Below are 14939 nucleotides of genomic sequence, written 5' to 3' on the forward strand. Positions count from 1 at the left end.
CACACGCAGGCACACACAGGCACGCAGGCACACGCAGGCACACACAGGCACACGCAGGCACACACGCAGGCACACACGCAGGCACACGCGGGCACACGCAGGCACACATGGGCACACACAGACACACACAGGCACACACGGGCACACATGCAGACACACACGGACACACACAGGCACACGCAGGCACACACGGGCACACACAGGCACACACAGGCACACGTGGGCACACGCAGGCACACACAGGCACACGCAGGCACACACGGGCACACACGCAGGCACACGCGGGCACACACGGACACACGTGGATACCCGACTCATGGGCACACACACGGGCCATACTCATACACACGGACACACATGAACACACTTTCACGGACAGACTCGCAGACACAGACTGGGTCACACAGAGACTCAGACACACAGGAAGCAGGTGCCAGCCCAGCCCTGGCTGAGAGCCTGCCCGCGGGTGCTGAGCCTTGCTCCCTGCTCGCCCTGGGAAATTGCCCCTGGCTGGGGCAGGGAGTGTCAGGGGCGATGTGTGCTACTGGCTGATGCGGGTCAAGCCCCCCAGCCCCTCCTGGGGCTCCCAAAAGGCCCAGAGGACTGTGGGAAGCCTGGCAGCCACTGGGGATGGAGAGTGAGGGCCAGGAGGATGGCAGGGAAATGGGTGTCTGGGCACAGCAGCCATACCAAGGACAGCAGGGAGCAGACTGTGTTGTCTGCATGCGGGCAGCACTGATGGCCCCTGGACTGTGTCCTTGGAATCGCTTGGCATCAGCCAGGTGCACTAGGCCCAGGAGCTGGGGCGGGGGCACAGTGGGGGCATCTCCCAGATGCCAAGCTGTGCCGCTGCATGCTGGTGGCCGGGAAGGGGCCTGCACACCCTGCTGGCCCCTCACGTGTCGTGGCGGACGCTGGCCCCAGCCCACGCGGCCTATGCCAGTGTGTGCTGAGCAGGGCTGGCTCTGGGCATGCTGGCGCAGAGGTGATGGGGCAGCCTGGAGGCTGGGGTCCCGGAAGTAGCCCCCCCGCAGCAGGTGCTGGGCTGTGTGTAGTCATGGGACAGGGGCTAGGGGAGACCATAGCCTTGTCTCTTTCATAGGCCCCGCCTTCTATCCCGTCTGCCTCAGGCAGGGACCACCGCACCCTTAAGGTGCCCACTACCCCGGGGCTGACCACAGGCAGCTCATGGTGTGTGCCAGGCGAGCTCTGACTGGGCAGTGATCAGCATCTCCCTGGCGGTGGGTCTGCCCCTGCTGCAGCCTTGCTGGACCTGAGACCATAGACCCAGCCTCCAAGCCCTGCCGTCTTGCCTTCACCCCTGCGGCCCATGTGACAAGGTACACAGCCACAGTCCAGGCCATACTGTGTCCTCACACCAGGAATTCCAGGCCAGTATTTCTCTGCAGAGCGGGCACAGGCCAGTGAGTGGGCTTCCCACACACAGCGGGGCAGTGCTGCCAGCACCCACCGAGAGGACCGGGGTGAGGATGGTCCCCGTGTCCCTTCTTCCCCGCCCGTGCATCACTGCAGCCTTTGCAGCCGGCATCCTGGCCGTAATTCATTCCTGCTTTCCCATCTCCACGCCAAGCTGTGCGAGCCGCCCCAGGCTGGCGCAGGTTCAAGGGCATTGCAAATACAAATATGGCGAGCAGGGGGCAGGGGGACCGGCCCAGCGTTCCGGTGGTCATGGCCCCGGCCTTCCTTAGAGCAGGAAATCAGATTAGACCATGCAGGGATGGGCCGATTGAAACCAGGGGTGCCCTGGGCCTGTGCAGGGGTGGCCAGAGCTGCTGGCGAGGGCTCGGGAGCAATGAGCCTCCTCCCTGTTCCTCTGCCTTCCTGCTAGGAGCCTAGGTGGGCAGGTCTGTGCTGCCCCAGTCACTGTGGTTCCCAGCTGCCTGTGCACGGTGCCCAGGGCAGAGCTGGGAGGTCCGGGCTGTGTGCTGGGAGAGACCATGGTTGCCCATGCTGACCTCTGAGCTGTGGGCTGCACCCATCCGGGGGGCAGAGACCCCGGAGCCCACAGCCTCGGGGGTCGGAGCGTATTGGGGTACAAAGGAAGCAATGCCAGTGACCAGGCTCACCCGAGACTCCCCACTCTGGCCCCTTAGATTCTGGGCTCTGTTACCAGGAGTGTGATAGCTGGGAGGGTGTCCACGCTGGCCCCTTAGATTCTGGGCTCTGTTACCAGGAGTGTGATAGCTGGGAGGGTGTCCACGCTGGCCCCTTAGATTCTGGGCTCTGTTACCAGGAGTGTGATAGCTGGGAGGGTGTCCACGCTGGCCCCTTAGATTCTGGGCTCTGTTACCAGGAGTGTGATAGCTGGGAGGGTGTCCACGCTGGCCCCTTAGATTCTGGGCTCTGTTACCAGGAGTGTGATAGCTGGGAGGGTGTCCACGCTGGCCCCTTAGATTCTGGGCTCTGTTACCAGGAGTGTGATAGCTGGGAGGGTGTTAGGCTCAAGGGCTCATGATGTGTGCAGCTGCAAGGGCTGGCTGTGGGTGAGAACATACGTGCACACACAGCCACGCATGTCCATGCCTGCACACACGGCAGCACTCATGGGTACACACACACACACACACAGCCACACATGTCCGTGTAGCAGCACTCGCGTACACACACACCCGTGGCCTCAGGGTGGTATTGCCTGCCCCCATCACAGTTTGGCCTTGGTGTGATCGGGGGTGGCTAGGAAGTGGGGGCCGAGCCACTGCCTGCCAGTCTTCAGCTGCCTCTTCTGGGGCTGCCCCCAGGAGGCAGCATTGCTGGGCTGGTCCGGGGACCCCGAGCTGACTCAGCCGGGGGGTGGGGCGTGTGGCATGTTTGCAGAAGTGTGGAGTCGGGCCTTGAGATCCTCTGTTCCGGTGGGAAGGGTCGGCCGGCAGTGTTTCAGGCTGTAGGACCCCCGAGCACAGCCCGCAGTTGCAGCACAGCTTCATGGCTGGGCAAGAGGCGGGGTTTGCTGTAGGATGAGGGGGTGGCCCAGGAGAGGCTCAAGTGGCCGTGACACCCTGGGCGTCCCTGGCCCCTCTGGCCCATGCTGCCCTCAGGCCAAGGCCGGTGTTCAGCCTCGTTCCTGGCATGGCTTGGACTGGTCCAAGTGGCCATGGCTAAGGGGCTTCCACTCTCGGGGGTCCACTGTCCCCCCAGAGCCCGGCCTGGAAGCTCGTGCTCTGGGAAGGAGTGGGTTGGGGCTGGGGCCAGCCGTGAAGGCACAGCCTTGAGGGTCCCAAAGCCCGCCTTTGGTGCTCCCCCCGCAGCTCGGGCGTGGGAGGCAGGGGCTGAATTTTCCTGCCAACTGAGCCTGGGCTGTGATGGGGCCGGGAGAAGTTTCCAGAATCTAATGGCTGATAGGAAAGCCAGGGAGTGACGGGAGCGACGGAGATTCCCGGCGGATCCTGTTTCCCAGTGGCAGCCGCGGTGTTAAGTGTTGGAACGTGGTCACCGGAGCCGAGGGAGAGGCTGGCCCCAGTCACGGTGATTGCCTGTGACTTAGCGGCTGACGGGGCCCATCTGCTCTGCGCCCACCAGGAGTGGGTCCCTGCAGCTCCCGCAGCTGGCCCCCGCCTGCTGCAGTGGCGCTGGGCAGAGCGGAAGAGGGGCACCCAGCCTGCTCCCCGCCCGTGCTGGGGTGGTGGGCACGGGCCTCACACCTCCTCAGGTGGCTCCCGAGCCCCCCGGGCGGCCGGGATGCTGACAGACCTAGTTATCGGTGCCCAGCTCAGAATCCAAGTCATGAAGGGGCCGGATTAATCTCTAGGATGTCTCCGGGCGGGCCGATGGCTGTCATTCCACAAATATCATGTGTCTCTAGCCTCACTGTAGGCTGGCGGCCACCCCTCCCGGGGTGCAGCCAGGTCCCCCGGAGCCTGGCCGGGGCTGGCGCCTGCTCGCTGCAGCCTGCGTGAGAGGGGGTGGGGTGCTAAGGGGACTGGCTTGCCCTGAGCCCCGGGCGCGGGCCGAGGGCTGTGCGAGGAGAGGCACCCGGGCCGGCTGTCCTCATGGCAAAGCCCGCTGGTCTCGCGTGGGAGCCGGCGGTCTGGGGGGGCGCGGGGCGTCGCTCCAGGTCATCGCCTGCCCGGGTGGGGGCGGGGAGGGGACGACCTTGTAGCCAGCAAGCGGTTTTTATCCCCGAGGCCTGCGTCCCAGAGGATGGCAACATGGCGCTGTCTCCGGGCACGGGCACCGAGCCAGCCATGGGCACGGATGGGCGGGAGGCCGCCGGGGGCCTGGCCGGAGCAGAACCATTCCTGGGGGGAGGCCGGCCCGCCGCCTGCCCGAGCGGCTCCAGCAAGTGTGGGACAAAGGGCAGCGGTGAAAAATGGACGGGGCCACGGTGCCAGGAACAGATGTGAGCTGCGCTCACAAGAGCAGCACGGGGACCCCAGGTGGGGGACTCCCCGGAGGTGGTGAGGGGCCAGTCAGCTGCTTGCCGCCCGGCCGGGGAAGGGCCAGCACCCCTCCCCGGGGAGCCGAGACCCCTGGAATGTGCGGCCTGGGTGGGAAGCAGTGGGAAGGGGCCGCAGCCACGCCGGTCACCCTGTGATGTAGTGAGTGAAACATCATGAAAAATGAAAGCAAATCCCGCTCTAATCTCCCGAACAAAGGCCTTTCAGTGGGCCCGAGCGCCGGCGCGGCCGCGGTATCGCCATATCTTTTATATTAAACGCGCACCCGGCCGAATGTGGATCTGATTAAGGAGCCGTGCTTCCCCAGCGCCCCTCTCCCGCGCGCCGTGTCTGCGGGGTCAGGCGGGCAGGGCCGCAGCGGCCGGGGCTGCCCACCTCGCCCGCGCTGCCGCGTGCCCGGCGCGGTCCCTGGGCATAGGTGGGCTCCAGTGACCGTGGCCTCGATCACACACAGGTCCCCAGGTTCACCTGACCGTGGTGTCGGCTCAGCTGTGGGAGGCTGGCGGGCTCCTGGAGGGTGACCGGCTTGGCCCGGGGCAGCCCCGAGGCGGCAAAGCGATGGGGAGGCAGGACGGTCACGCGTGAGCGAGGGAAGTGAGCCGTCCGGGCACGACGCATGCCATAGCCCCTTCCTGCCGGCCCGGCCCCCGCCACTCACAACGGCCCGGGAAAGGAAATCAAATTTAGGGTTTCCCTTACTGGCCAGGATTTTTAATTTAATAAGGGTAGAGAGATGCTGTTGTATTTTATTTTATTTTATTTCGACTTTGAACAGGTTGAATGTTCCTGTAGGGCAATGAGAAGCAGCCCTGGCCTCACAAATTCAAACCAGGCCCCCATGCACCGTGGGGCTGCTTCTGCTGAGCCGGCTGGGCAGGCGTTCCCTACCACCGCCGACACCCTGGGGAGTGGGGAACCTCCCGGGGCCCTCCGGGCTCCCATGGTGTGGCGTGCAAGGGGCCCAAGGCTGAGGCAGGCGTGGCTCTGCTGTGTGGTGCCCACCTCTTGGGCAGTCCTGACCCAGCAGGACTCCCCTTCGGCGAGGGTGCAGGTGGCAGGGGGCTGTGCTCATGAGGAGCCAGCCTGAGCTGAGAGCTGTCTGTGCCCTCCCTGCCAGCCCGAGGCTGGTGCCAGTGTGGGGCAGGAGGAGGCTGGCCTGGCAGGGATGGTGTCAGTGGTTGGAGCCCGGGGCCTTCTGGGGGTCTGACTGGCATGGACGCACCAACCCTCACACCCCTGCCACCCGTGGCCAGGGCTCTGATGCAACTGCGTTCAGGCCGGCCGGTGGCAGCAGCTCTGCCTCTCCTTTCACTGCAGCTCAGCGGTTTCCAAACAAGGGTGGGGGTGCTGCCGGGAGCCCCCTGACCAGGCCAAGCTGGAGCTCTGAAAGGGCCGTGGGCCCTGCTCACCTGGAACAGGCGGAACAGAGCTACACATCCCTTGGGACCGCGTGTGGCGGGGCTGCCCCGAGTCCCAGCACTGCAGTGCAGGCCCAGCCTAGGGCCCAGGGCAGAGTCTGCCTGGCACTGCAGATGGAGGTCACCAGCAAGAGGGGGCCGAGGTCATCTGAGCCCTGCTGCCCAGGTCTGGCCAGGCTGCTCGGGAGCCTTGAGCTGGGCCATTTCGCCTCGTGACCTCCCGTGGCCTCAGTGTCCACTGAGCCTGGAGGACTGTGCCAGGGGCCATGGCCAGGCCGAGGTGCCACCGGGCCCTTTGGCCTCACTGATCTCCTTGCTTGCCAGGCCTGGCCACATGCCCTGGTGCTCAGGGAGGGCAGGGGTCAGCCGACCCTGACTTGTGTCCCTCCTGAGCCTGGAGGTCACACAGGACACCTGTCCTCGACTGGGGGACCCAGCCAAGCCCTTGCCCCACCTGCCCCCATTTGGCAGTCTGTGTGGGAAGTACCCCAGGAGGACTCCGGGTCCTAGGGGTGCTCGAAGGAGCCGGGGCTGCCTGCACAGGGGGAAGGCCCTGCCACCCACTGCCGGGGGAGTACAGCTCTGGGCTGGCAGCTCTGGGCTCTGGCTCCAGCAGCGTTGGAAGTGCCCTCTGCTACCTGTGTGTTCTCAAACTCTCCCACCCCCACCCTGCCCCACGGCCTGCAGTCACGCTAGCCAAATCAGGCCTTGTAGCCACAGCTGGCCAGAGCGCCCCAAAGCTGGCCAGAGGGGCCCGGCCTCGAGTGTGGCCCTGGATGGGAGGGGTCAGTGTCGTTCCGTTGCCTGGCTCCACAGTCCCCGCCGTGCCAGGGTTGCCCATGGGAGCAGAAAATTGGACGTGTCCTCATGCCGGGTGTGGGTTGGTCGCCCCCCCCCGCCGGTTTCTGACCCGTCAAGGCACCCCCCTGTCCATCACCAGCAGGCCCCTGGGGAGAGCTGGAGCTCAGAGAGGTGGGGCCTTCTGTCATAGACCCAGGGGCAGAGCTGTAGCCGGTGCCCACACCACAACGCAGCAGCTGAAGCCTTCGGTGCAGACCAGCGAGCCCCTCTCGGGCCCTGGCCTGGGGCTTGGCTGCTGCTGTGGGTCCCGCAGGCTGGCACATCCGTGGTGCACTCGCTCGGTCTGCTGGCGGGTACTGACCCTGCCGTGCCCGGCCCCTCCGAACAGGCGCGGCGCGGGGCCAACGGGACCAGCGTCCCTGCACCGGCCCAATTCATTAGGGCCGGCTCCTTTGTGGGCCTGAGCTCTGGGCCGGGGCTGTCAGGCGCAGTGACGGGGTCTTAGAGCCCGGAGCAATTAGCGGGCGGCTTAATTAGCGGGAGGAATGAGAGCGAGGCAGCTCCTCTTCGCAGTTATCTGATTATGCATTGATCGGGCTAACCTCGGCCTTAGGTAATCCTCCGCTCTCCTCACAAGCCGTGAATGTGCCACTGCTTAAATATTCCAGGGCGCGCTGTCACCATGGCGCGGAGAAAGGGGCCATTGTGGGACGCTGCTGCTGGCTCCTTCGTGGCCCGGCTCCCCTGGCTGCTCCCCTGGAGTCTCGGCGCCTCCACAGCCCCACCGGCCTGGGAACCCTGCTCCCCAGCCCTGTCCCCTCTGCCTTTGAGCTGGTCCCACTGTACGGATAGGCATGGTGAGGCCCAGACACTGCAGCAAGTGGGCAGCGGCGTCTGCGCTGGGCGGGGGGCTCGGCACACGATTGGACAGCTGACACCCTGAGCAACGTGCCAAGCAGTGAACTTGGGTGTTACGTCTTAGAAGGCTGGGCTAGTGGTCCCCGCTCCTGTGTCCCCTTGGCAGCTCTGGTAGGTGGCGGGGGACACAGGTAGGAGCCAGAATCTGAGGAAAGTTCCAGAAAGCCCTCTGCTCCTACATGTGCCTGTGGGAGGCGAGGTGGGCACGCCCAGCTGTGGGGCAGACGGCCATGGCAGTGAGCCTTGCCTCCCCCAGGCTCGGCCGGACTGTGGTGTCTCCAGAGCCGGACGTGATCCTGGCCACCTCTGCTGGGAGCCGAGCTGGAGACGGGACGGGGAGCGGGGACTGCTGCACTGGAAGAGAAGGGGAAGGCTGGGCAGACCCGGGGGAAGGGCCCAGCCCAGCCCTTGTTTTGTGAAACTCAAAGTAAATGCCAGCACTGTGCTTTTCCAAGGTGACACGTTGCACTCCTTCGAGATGCCGCCTGACCTCTCGTGGCTGCTGGCACAGGCGTCTGTGACGACTTGGCACCGAGGCCACAGCTGCGTGTGGCAGTGGCGTCCAGATGTTGCCAGGAGCCGATCCGTGTGGACTCCCAGCTCTTGGCTCTCCTTGCTGCGACATCGGCTATCGGCCCCTCCCGCCATCGCTGGCCTGCATGGGTGCGCCCGTCCGGGTGTCTGGGGAGGCAGGAAGCGCTCCGGGGGCAGCCCAGCCCCAGTCCCCGGGGGCACTCAGGGAACCTTATCAAGCTCTAGCCATCAGCCCTGGTCTCTGGTTTCATCCTGGAGGACTGGCTGCCCAGCAGTGTCCAAGACTGTGGGGCCAGCACCGGCCGCCTTGGCCATGCCCACGGTGGGCACCATGGAAGGTGTGCGTGGGAGCAGGGAGTGGATGCATGTGTGCAGGCAGGGAGCACAGCAGGGCTGGGGTGCGGGTTGACAGCCCCCCGTACTGCGCACCCTTGGGTCTGGCTGCCCCCAGGAGCCTGAGGTGTGGCCACAGGGGAGGGGACAGACTCCACACCTGACCCTTACTGGGGGGCGCCTGACATCTGGAGAGTTGCCCTCCTCCCGCCCTGCCTCCTGAGCCTAAGTCCAGCCCCCAGTCAGGCAGCTGGAGGCCAGGCCCCCGCAGAGGGTTTAAATCCAGAAGGTCCCATCTGTGTCCAGTCTGCCCGCCTGGGGCTGGCCGTTTGTGCCAGAGGAAAACGAGACGGGGAGTTGGAGGTGGACAGGGGGTTCTCTCTGGCAAACACAGGGCGCCTGGAAGCTTCCTCTCTCTGCCGCGCACCCCCTGCTCTCCGACCCCGGCCGAGGCCCCAGAGGCTGGGCATCCAGCGAGAGGTGCCGTCTCCTGCCACAGTGCCGACTTGCAGCCTCAGGACCCCCAGGCTGGGCGCTTGGCTCTGGGAAGCTTGTATGGGGAAGGAGGGTGCTTGCAGCTTAAACTTGGGGTGAAGCCAGGTTGGCCTCTCAGGGCCCTGTCCACAGCTCAGGTGTCCACAGCTCAGGTGGTACACCGACCCCAGTGCTCCGGTCTCGGTGAGGCCTTGCCCTGTGCTCCCCGTCTCTGCAGTTGGTGTGTGTGGGTACAAGCAGGGAGCGCAGGGCATGGCCACACGGGGTGTACCCTCCTTCCCCCCACGTGGGGCCCCGCAGCTGGGGCACTGGTCTTTGCTTGTACCACCCTCGCAGAAGATGTGCCTCAGTTTGCTCATCTGGGCAGCAGTGTTGCCATCCCGGGGGTGGGGAGCAGGCCGGAGGGGCAGTGGTGGGGGGGCGTTTCACCGACCACGCCGTCTCCCCTCATGGGGAATGGGAGCTGGGCAGGGCTCGTCCCTCCCTCTTCTTGGTCTGCCCATTCCTTGTGTTCACACGCCCCCACGCGTGCACCACAAACCCGTGTACGCTGCTCTGTCTTCCTGTGGCTACTGACAAGGCAGTGATTGAGAACAAACGTTATAGAGGAGGGCAGAGGCTGGAGATCCGCCCCCCACAACCCCGTCCCTGACGCCCCCGCCTTCCCGACGCTCCCCCATCCCCCCCGACGCCCCTGTCCCCCCCCCACGCTCCCGCCCCCCGACCTGTATGTGTTCACTGAAGGCCAGGCACTCGGTTGGCAGCCCCTGTGGAGGGCAAAACCCAGAGCCTGCTAGCTGGCGGAGGGGAAGTGCGGGGGCAGCCACTGCTGCCCACACGCCCTGAGCCCTGACCCTGGGATGCGGAGTACTGGCCTCCTGCGATGGGGAGGGGGCGGCTCATCAGCAGTGCTCTGCGGGCCCTCGGGGTCTCGGGCAGCGGGCATCCCGGGGTGAGCTGGCATCACCGTCCTCACCACATCTGGGGGTCCTCTGCCATACAGGAACAAAACAGGAAGCCACGGAGCATGCCTGGCAGGGCGGGGACCACCTGCCGAGGCGGGGGGACTGGGGCCCAGTGGCCAGGAGTCTTCCCCCACCCCATCCCCCAGCTCGGCCTGGAGCTCATGGCCTTCCACAGGAATGGTGTTTGTAACCTCTTGGCTTCCAGAACAGAGAGCTTGGGGCCAAGCTTCCATGGACACTTCTCTTGGGGGTCTGCGGCGGCGGCAGCCTGACCACAGCGCGGGGCTGCTGTGTGCCAGCTCCTGCCCAGCAGGCCGGGCTCCCTGCAGCCACTTCTCCCAGCTGGTCACTCCACACGAAGGCGGAGTGACAGCCCCCAGGCAGGCTGCGTGCTCTGCTGCCGCCTCCGCAGCCCGCCACTGCCTTCCCGTTCTTCCGGTCTCCGTGCCGCATGGCCCATCTTCAGCCTGGCTTGGACGCTGCCTGTCATGTCTGTTTTCTGGGGTTCAGGTGTGGGGAGGGAGCTTTGCGGTCAGTTCCTCCCTCCCAGGCACAGGGTAGGCCTTGCCACTTCTTCTCCAGGCGCAGCCTGCTTCTCCCTGCGGCTGCTCCAAGGAAATCTTAGCAGAGAAGCCATGTTCTCTTTGCCCTTCTGTTCCTCCTCTGAGATGGTTCTAGAAACAGATGCTCACTGGGGCTGAGTACTGGGGGCCCACACCCCTGCTGGCTTTGCTCTGAGCCGTGCTCACAGGGCGGGCACAGTCCCCCCGCCGCGGGGCTGAGAACTGTGTAAGACCCGTGGGGTCTGTCCTGGGTCTCCTGCCCTCCCGGCCTGAGGAATTAGCCCCGTAATATGGAAAATGCTGGTCCGTTTAATAGGTAACCAATGGCAATTTTTTTTCCCAAGAGGCTTAATATTTAAATTAGGTTTTTAAAACCCCAATTACTGCTATTTAATTTGGAGGGGAGAGTTCTTTATGTGCTAATTACACAGCTGTGAAATGAGCAGTGGGGGCGCCTGAGCAGCACAGCTCTTCTGCCAGGTCTGAGCCTGCCTGGGGTCCCGGCTGCGGGTCCCAGCTGCGGGTCCCGGCTGCGGGTCCCGGCTGTGGGTCTCGGCTGCGGGTCCCGGCTGCGGGTCTCGCAGCACAGGCGGCCACTGCGGCTCCTCACCGCCTGCCCGGCGCTTCCTGGTCCCTGGCCTCGCGCTCATGGCCAGCAGACATGGGTGGAGTGTGGATGGGGCCCCTTATAGAAGGGCTTACGGGGGCCACCAGGTGGATGGGCAGCCTCGAGAGGTCTCCCATGGACCATTTACCACCTGGACCCTGCTTGCAGCGCAGACCGGGCTCCTAGTCCCTCCTCCCTCCCCGTGTGTCTCTGGAATGTTCTAGACCTGTCCTGTGCCACACGGTTGCTTGTACAGGGCACTGCAAACCTCGTGAGAGTGGAAAGTGACCTGGGTTCACTCCCGTGTTCTTGGAGCACACCTGGGTGGAGGGTCCCGGCAGAGAGGAGCGCTGAGGTGCACCCAGGGGTGAGTGTGCTTTAGAGGTCCAACCGGTGCCTTGGGGAGGGGGCTGTGCCTCTGCCGGGGGGGCCAAGCGTGGCTGCCCAGGACTTTAGAGGGGTGGCGGTTGTGGAAGTTGCCAGCAGGAGGCCTGGTGGGAGCACAGGGCAGACCTCGGGCCTCCCACCCGCTGAGTGGGCGTCAGGTCCTGCTCCCGGGCAGGACTCTCAGCATCTCAGTGAAGTTCACGTCCAGTCAGGAAGTGACCTTCACTCTTCAACCAGGAAGCAATTCCAGTGACCTTCACGCTCTAGCCAGGGCCTCCTGCGTCTCCCCCAGGATCCCTGCCCCATAGCTCATTGGCTCATGCCGGTCACTGGCAGGAAAAGGCTGGTGCTGTCGGTGGGGGCCGAGGGTGCTGGGTGGGACTCCACCCGGGGCTGCAGTGAGGGGGTTCTGCTGGCTAGACTTCTTTCCTCTGGCTCAGTTCTCCAGTGCCCACAGCAGCCGGGCTGGGCCAGGCCGGAGCCAGGGCCCAGCAGCCTCCATCTGGGTCTCCCTTCCGTGGTTGGTGGGGGCCCGGCGTCTGCCCGCCGCCTCCCAGGCCTGGAGGTGGGGGTGAGACTCAGCCAGGAATCTGATGTGGGCCGTGGGCTTCCGCCAGCAGTGAAGGGCTGACCACAGCGCCCGGCCCGGGCCTTAGATACTGCGCATCTGCACTGGGCCTGGGGCGCAGGGGGAGCGTGGGTGGGTGGCAGAGGGAGAGCGCAGGGCCCCTCCTCCCTGGGGGGAGGAACTAGCTGCAGAACCCACCCTGCCTCCATCCGTGACAAGTGCCCCGGCTACTGAGGGTGGCGAGGCACCTTGACCCCACCGGCCTCGGGCCGTCAGCTTCGGCACCCCGGGCGTTCAGGAGGAGCGAAGGTTAAGTGTAAAGCGATTAGACAAGTTATTTTTCGTTTTCAGGACGTTAGCTGGTCAAAAATGACAAAAATTTCCTTAAGCCGCCATGAGGCCAAGGCAGGAGACAGGCAGCCTTTTGTTGGACCAAGGGGCCAGAGTGCCCGTACCGGGTGGGGCACCCTGGGACCCCTCCCCACGGGCCAGCCAGGGAACCGGGGTCGCGTGAGTGAAGATTAGGCCACCCACAGACCAGGGCCCTGAGCACTTGACTTGGTGCTGGGGGGGTGCCCTGAGCACCCCGGAGGGAGAAGCAGCAGGCAGGCCTGCGTGCGTGGGGGTGGGGGAGCCCTAAGGCTGCTTCTGGCGGAGGGGGCCTCCTGCCTGCCTCTTCCTGACTCTCAGACGCCGCGCCGGCCCCGACATTTTCCCAAGAAAAGAAAACACAGGAGCCCCGCTCTTATCTGAGGACAAACAATGAGCTCGCCATAGCAGGCTTGGGGGAGGGCCGTGTGAGCCTTCCCCCACCCTCACCGCCAGCACGGGGCAGGTGGCCCAGCAGCTGTGGGCCCCAGTAACCCGAGTCCCCAGACTCCCCTCGCCTGGCGTGGCAATGACAATGGAAAGGTCTCTTCCCCAGCTCGCTGCACCGCGCTGCGGGGCCGGCTCACCCCTGGGGCTTAGGTGTAATTACGGGTTCCGGTTACCCCGAGGAGGAGCGGGCATTCACGCTGTTCCGTCCACACCTCCTCCTCCGAGCTGGACCGGCTGCGTGCCCTCCCGCCTCTGCCCTCGCTCTCGGGGCCGAGTCTCCCCTTGTCCCTGATCCACAAGTGTGGGACCCAGCGCAATGGGGCAGGGCTCTGGATGGCAGGCCGCTGGGGAGGGGTCAGGGCGTCTCCGGCTGCCTTCCTGGCAGTTGAAACCCAACATCCAGGTGCACAGACATTGTTCCCCTGCGTTGTCCAGGAGCCACAGGACCCTGGACCAGGGGCGGGGCTGGGGCCCAGGCAACCTCCACCCCGGAGGACAGGGCTCCTCGGGCAGCTGAGGGTGGCACCCAGCTCAGAGATGTGCTCAGCTGCAGGTCTCCACGCACTGCCCTGGTGCCACTAGACCCACCGCTGACGTGGGCAGGGCCAGCCACACTGGCCTCTATGGCACCTTCAGGCTGAGCCAAGGAGGGTACCCATTTCACAGATGTGGAAATGAACCCTGGATAGGGTAGTGGTTTGCAACGGGACTCCCGCTGGTCACTGTCCCTGTCGCCTTGAAATACAGAGCGGGGAGGAGCTGGCTGCTGGTTTGGGGGCCAGCTGCCCTCCGCGCTGTGTGTACACACCTGCGATGGGAGTGGACAGTGGATGGGTCATCCGGGTATTCTCCGGCTGGGAGCGGACAGTGGATGCCCTCCCCTAACGGGCGCCCACCTTCTCTCCAACCTCAGCGGTCTCCTCCCCTCCAACCATGAGTGGTGGACGGAAGGTGCTCTGGCTGGCCCCAGCTGCTGGCTGGGGGTGAGGAGGGGAGCAGAGTGAGGGATCCTTCCCCCAGCCTCAGGCTCAGGGTAGACCAGAAGGACAGCAGAGGCAGCACAGTGGCCCAGCCTCGCCATGGCCTGCCGTGGTGTGCGAAGTGGCGCCGGGCATCCGGAGCTTGTGCTGGGGAGCTCTGGCCGCTGACCTGGCCACCGCCTGGCGGCCCCAACAAGCACATGAGATGAGTCACATGGAGATCTAGACTGGGTAGGAATGCAAGTGCCGTGGTCCCTTCTGGCCAAGCCTCGTGTGTGTGTGTGTGTGTGTGTGTGTGTGTGTGTGTGTGTGTGTGTGTGTGTGTGACTCCAAGGCCAGGGATGCTGGCACCTGGCACAATTTATAGCTGCTTCTCTTGAGGGGTCCAGGAAGGTCCCTGCAGTGTCACCTGCCAAGAGGGGTGGCCTCCCTGGAGTAGGTGGTCTTGCAGGGACAACTGAGGGTGGTGGCACCCTGGGCTCACCTGTGCAGACCCGGAGGTGCTGGTTTCCCTGGGACCAGCCGTGAGTCAGCAGCACCAGGTCTGGCTGAGGACTCCCTGCCTGCTCGACACTGGCAGGAACCTCGGGCAGCTGGACTTTGCCGCCTGTAATCTCGGGGAGTGAGGAGCCCAGGCCGTGCTGGGGCTGCTGTGGGGTTGGGATGACCCAGTGTCCCATGGTTCTGCATCTAAGGTTCAGGGCAGGATGGCCAGGCCTTGGGGCGTTCCTGCCTGCTGCCCTGGCTGGGGCGTCACTGAGGGGCCCTGCTGCCAGCTTTGTGGGGATACGAGGGAGTCACCCAGTTCCGGAAAGTCCCAGAAGGCCTTCCAGCTCAGCTCCCGGTGGCTGTCACGTGGGTGGGGGGCGGGGCGCACCTTCCTGGCCTGGGGCTGCCCCTCCCTTCCCTGCGAGCTGTGGGTGTTCAACTCCGACCTTTGCGGCTGGATAATGGGGCTTCTGTCCCCGGCCCTCGCCCACGGTGTCCCCAAGCCTCATCCTGGTGGACGCCGGGAAGTGCAACTGCTCCTGCGGGTTCTGCTGGACTGTGTGTGTGGGCCGAGCCTATGCCGAGCGCCCATGGGCTGGAGGCACAGCCGACTCCCCCAGCCTGGGCACCTGGAGCCGCTGGGAGCT

The 14939-nt window shown here is 65.1% G+C and overlaps 1 protein-coding gene across 1 annotated transcript in view; it reads left to right on the plus strand.

The window, feature by feature from the left end:
* The first annotated feature begins 4166 nt into the window (after positions 1-4166).
* PRDM16 (PR/SET domain 16) overlaps positions 4167-14939 on the plus strand; it is a 162511-nt gene continuing 151738 nt past the window's right edge. The window contains exon 1 of the mRNA XM_040987588.1: positions 4167-4320. Coding sequence (XP_040843522.1) covers positions 4167-4320 — 154 coding nt within the window. The remainder of the gene's footprint in view (positions 4321-14939) is intronic.

This window comes from Ochotona curzoniae, unplaced genomic scaffold (assembly GCF_017591425.1).
Source record: "Ochotona curzoniae isolate NIBS_2020 unplaced genomic scaffold, NIBS_Ocur_1.0 contig_4792, whole genome shotgun sequence".
Classification (NCBI taxonomy): Eukaryota; Metazoa; Chordata; class Mammalia; order Lagomorpha; family Ochotonidae; genus Ochotona; species Ochotona curzoniae.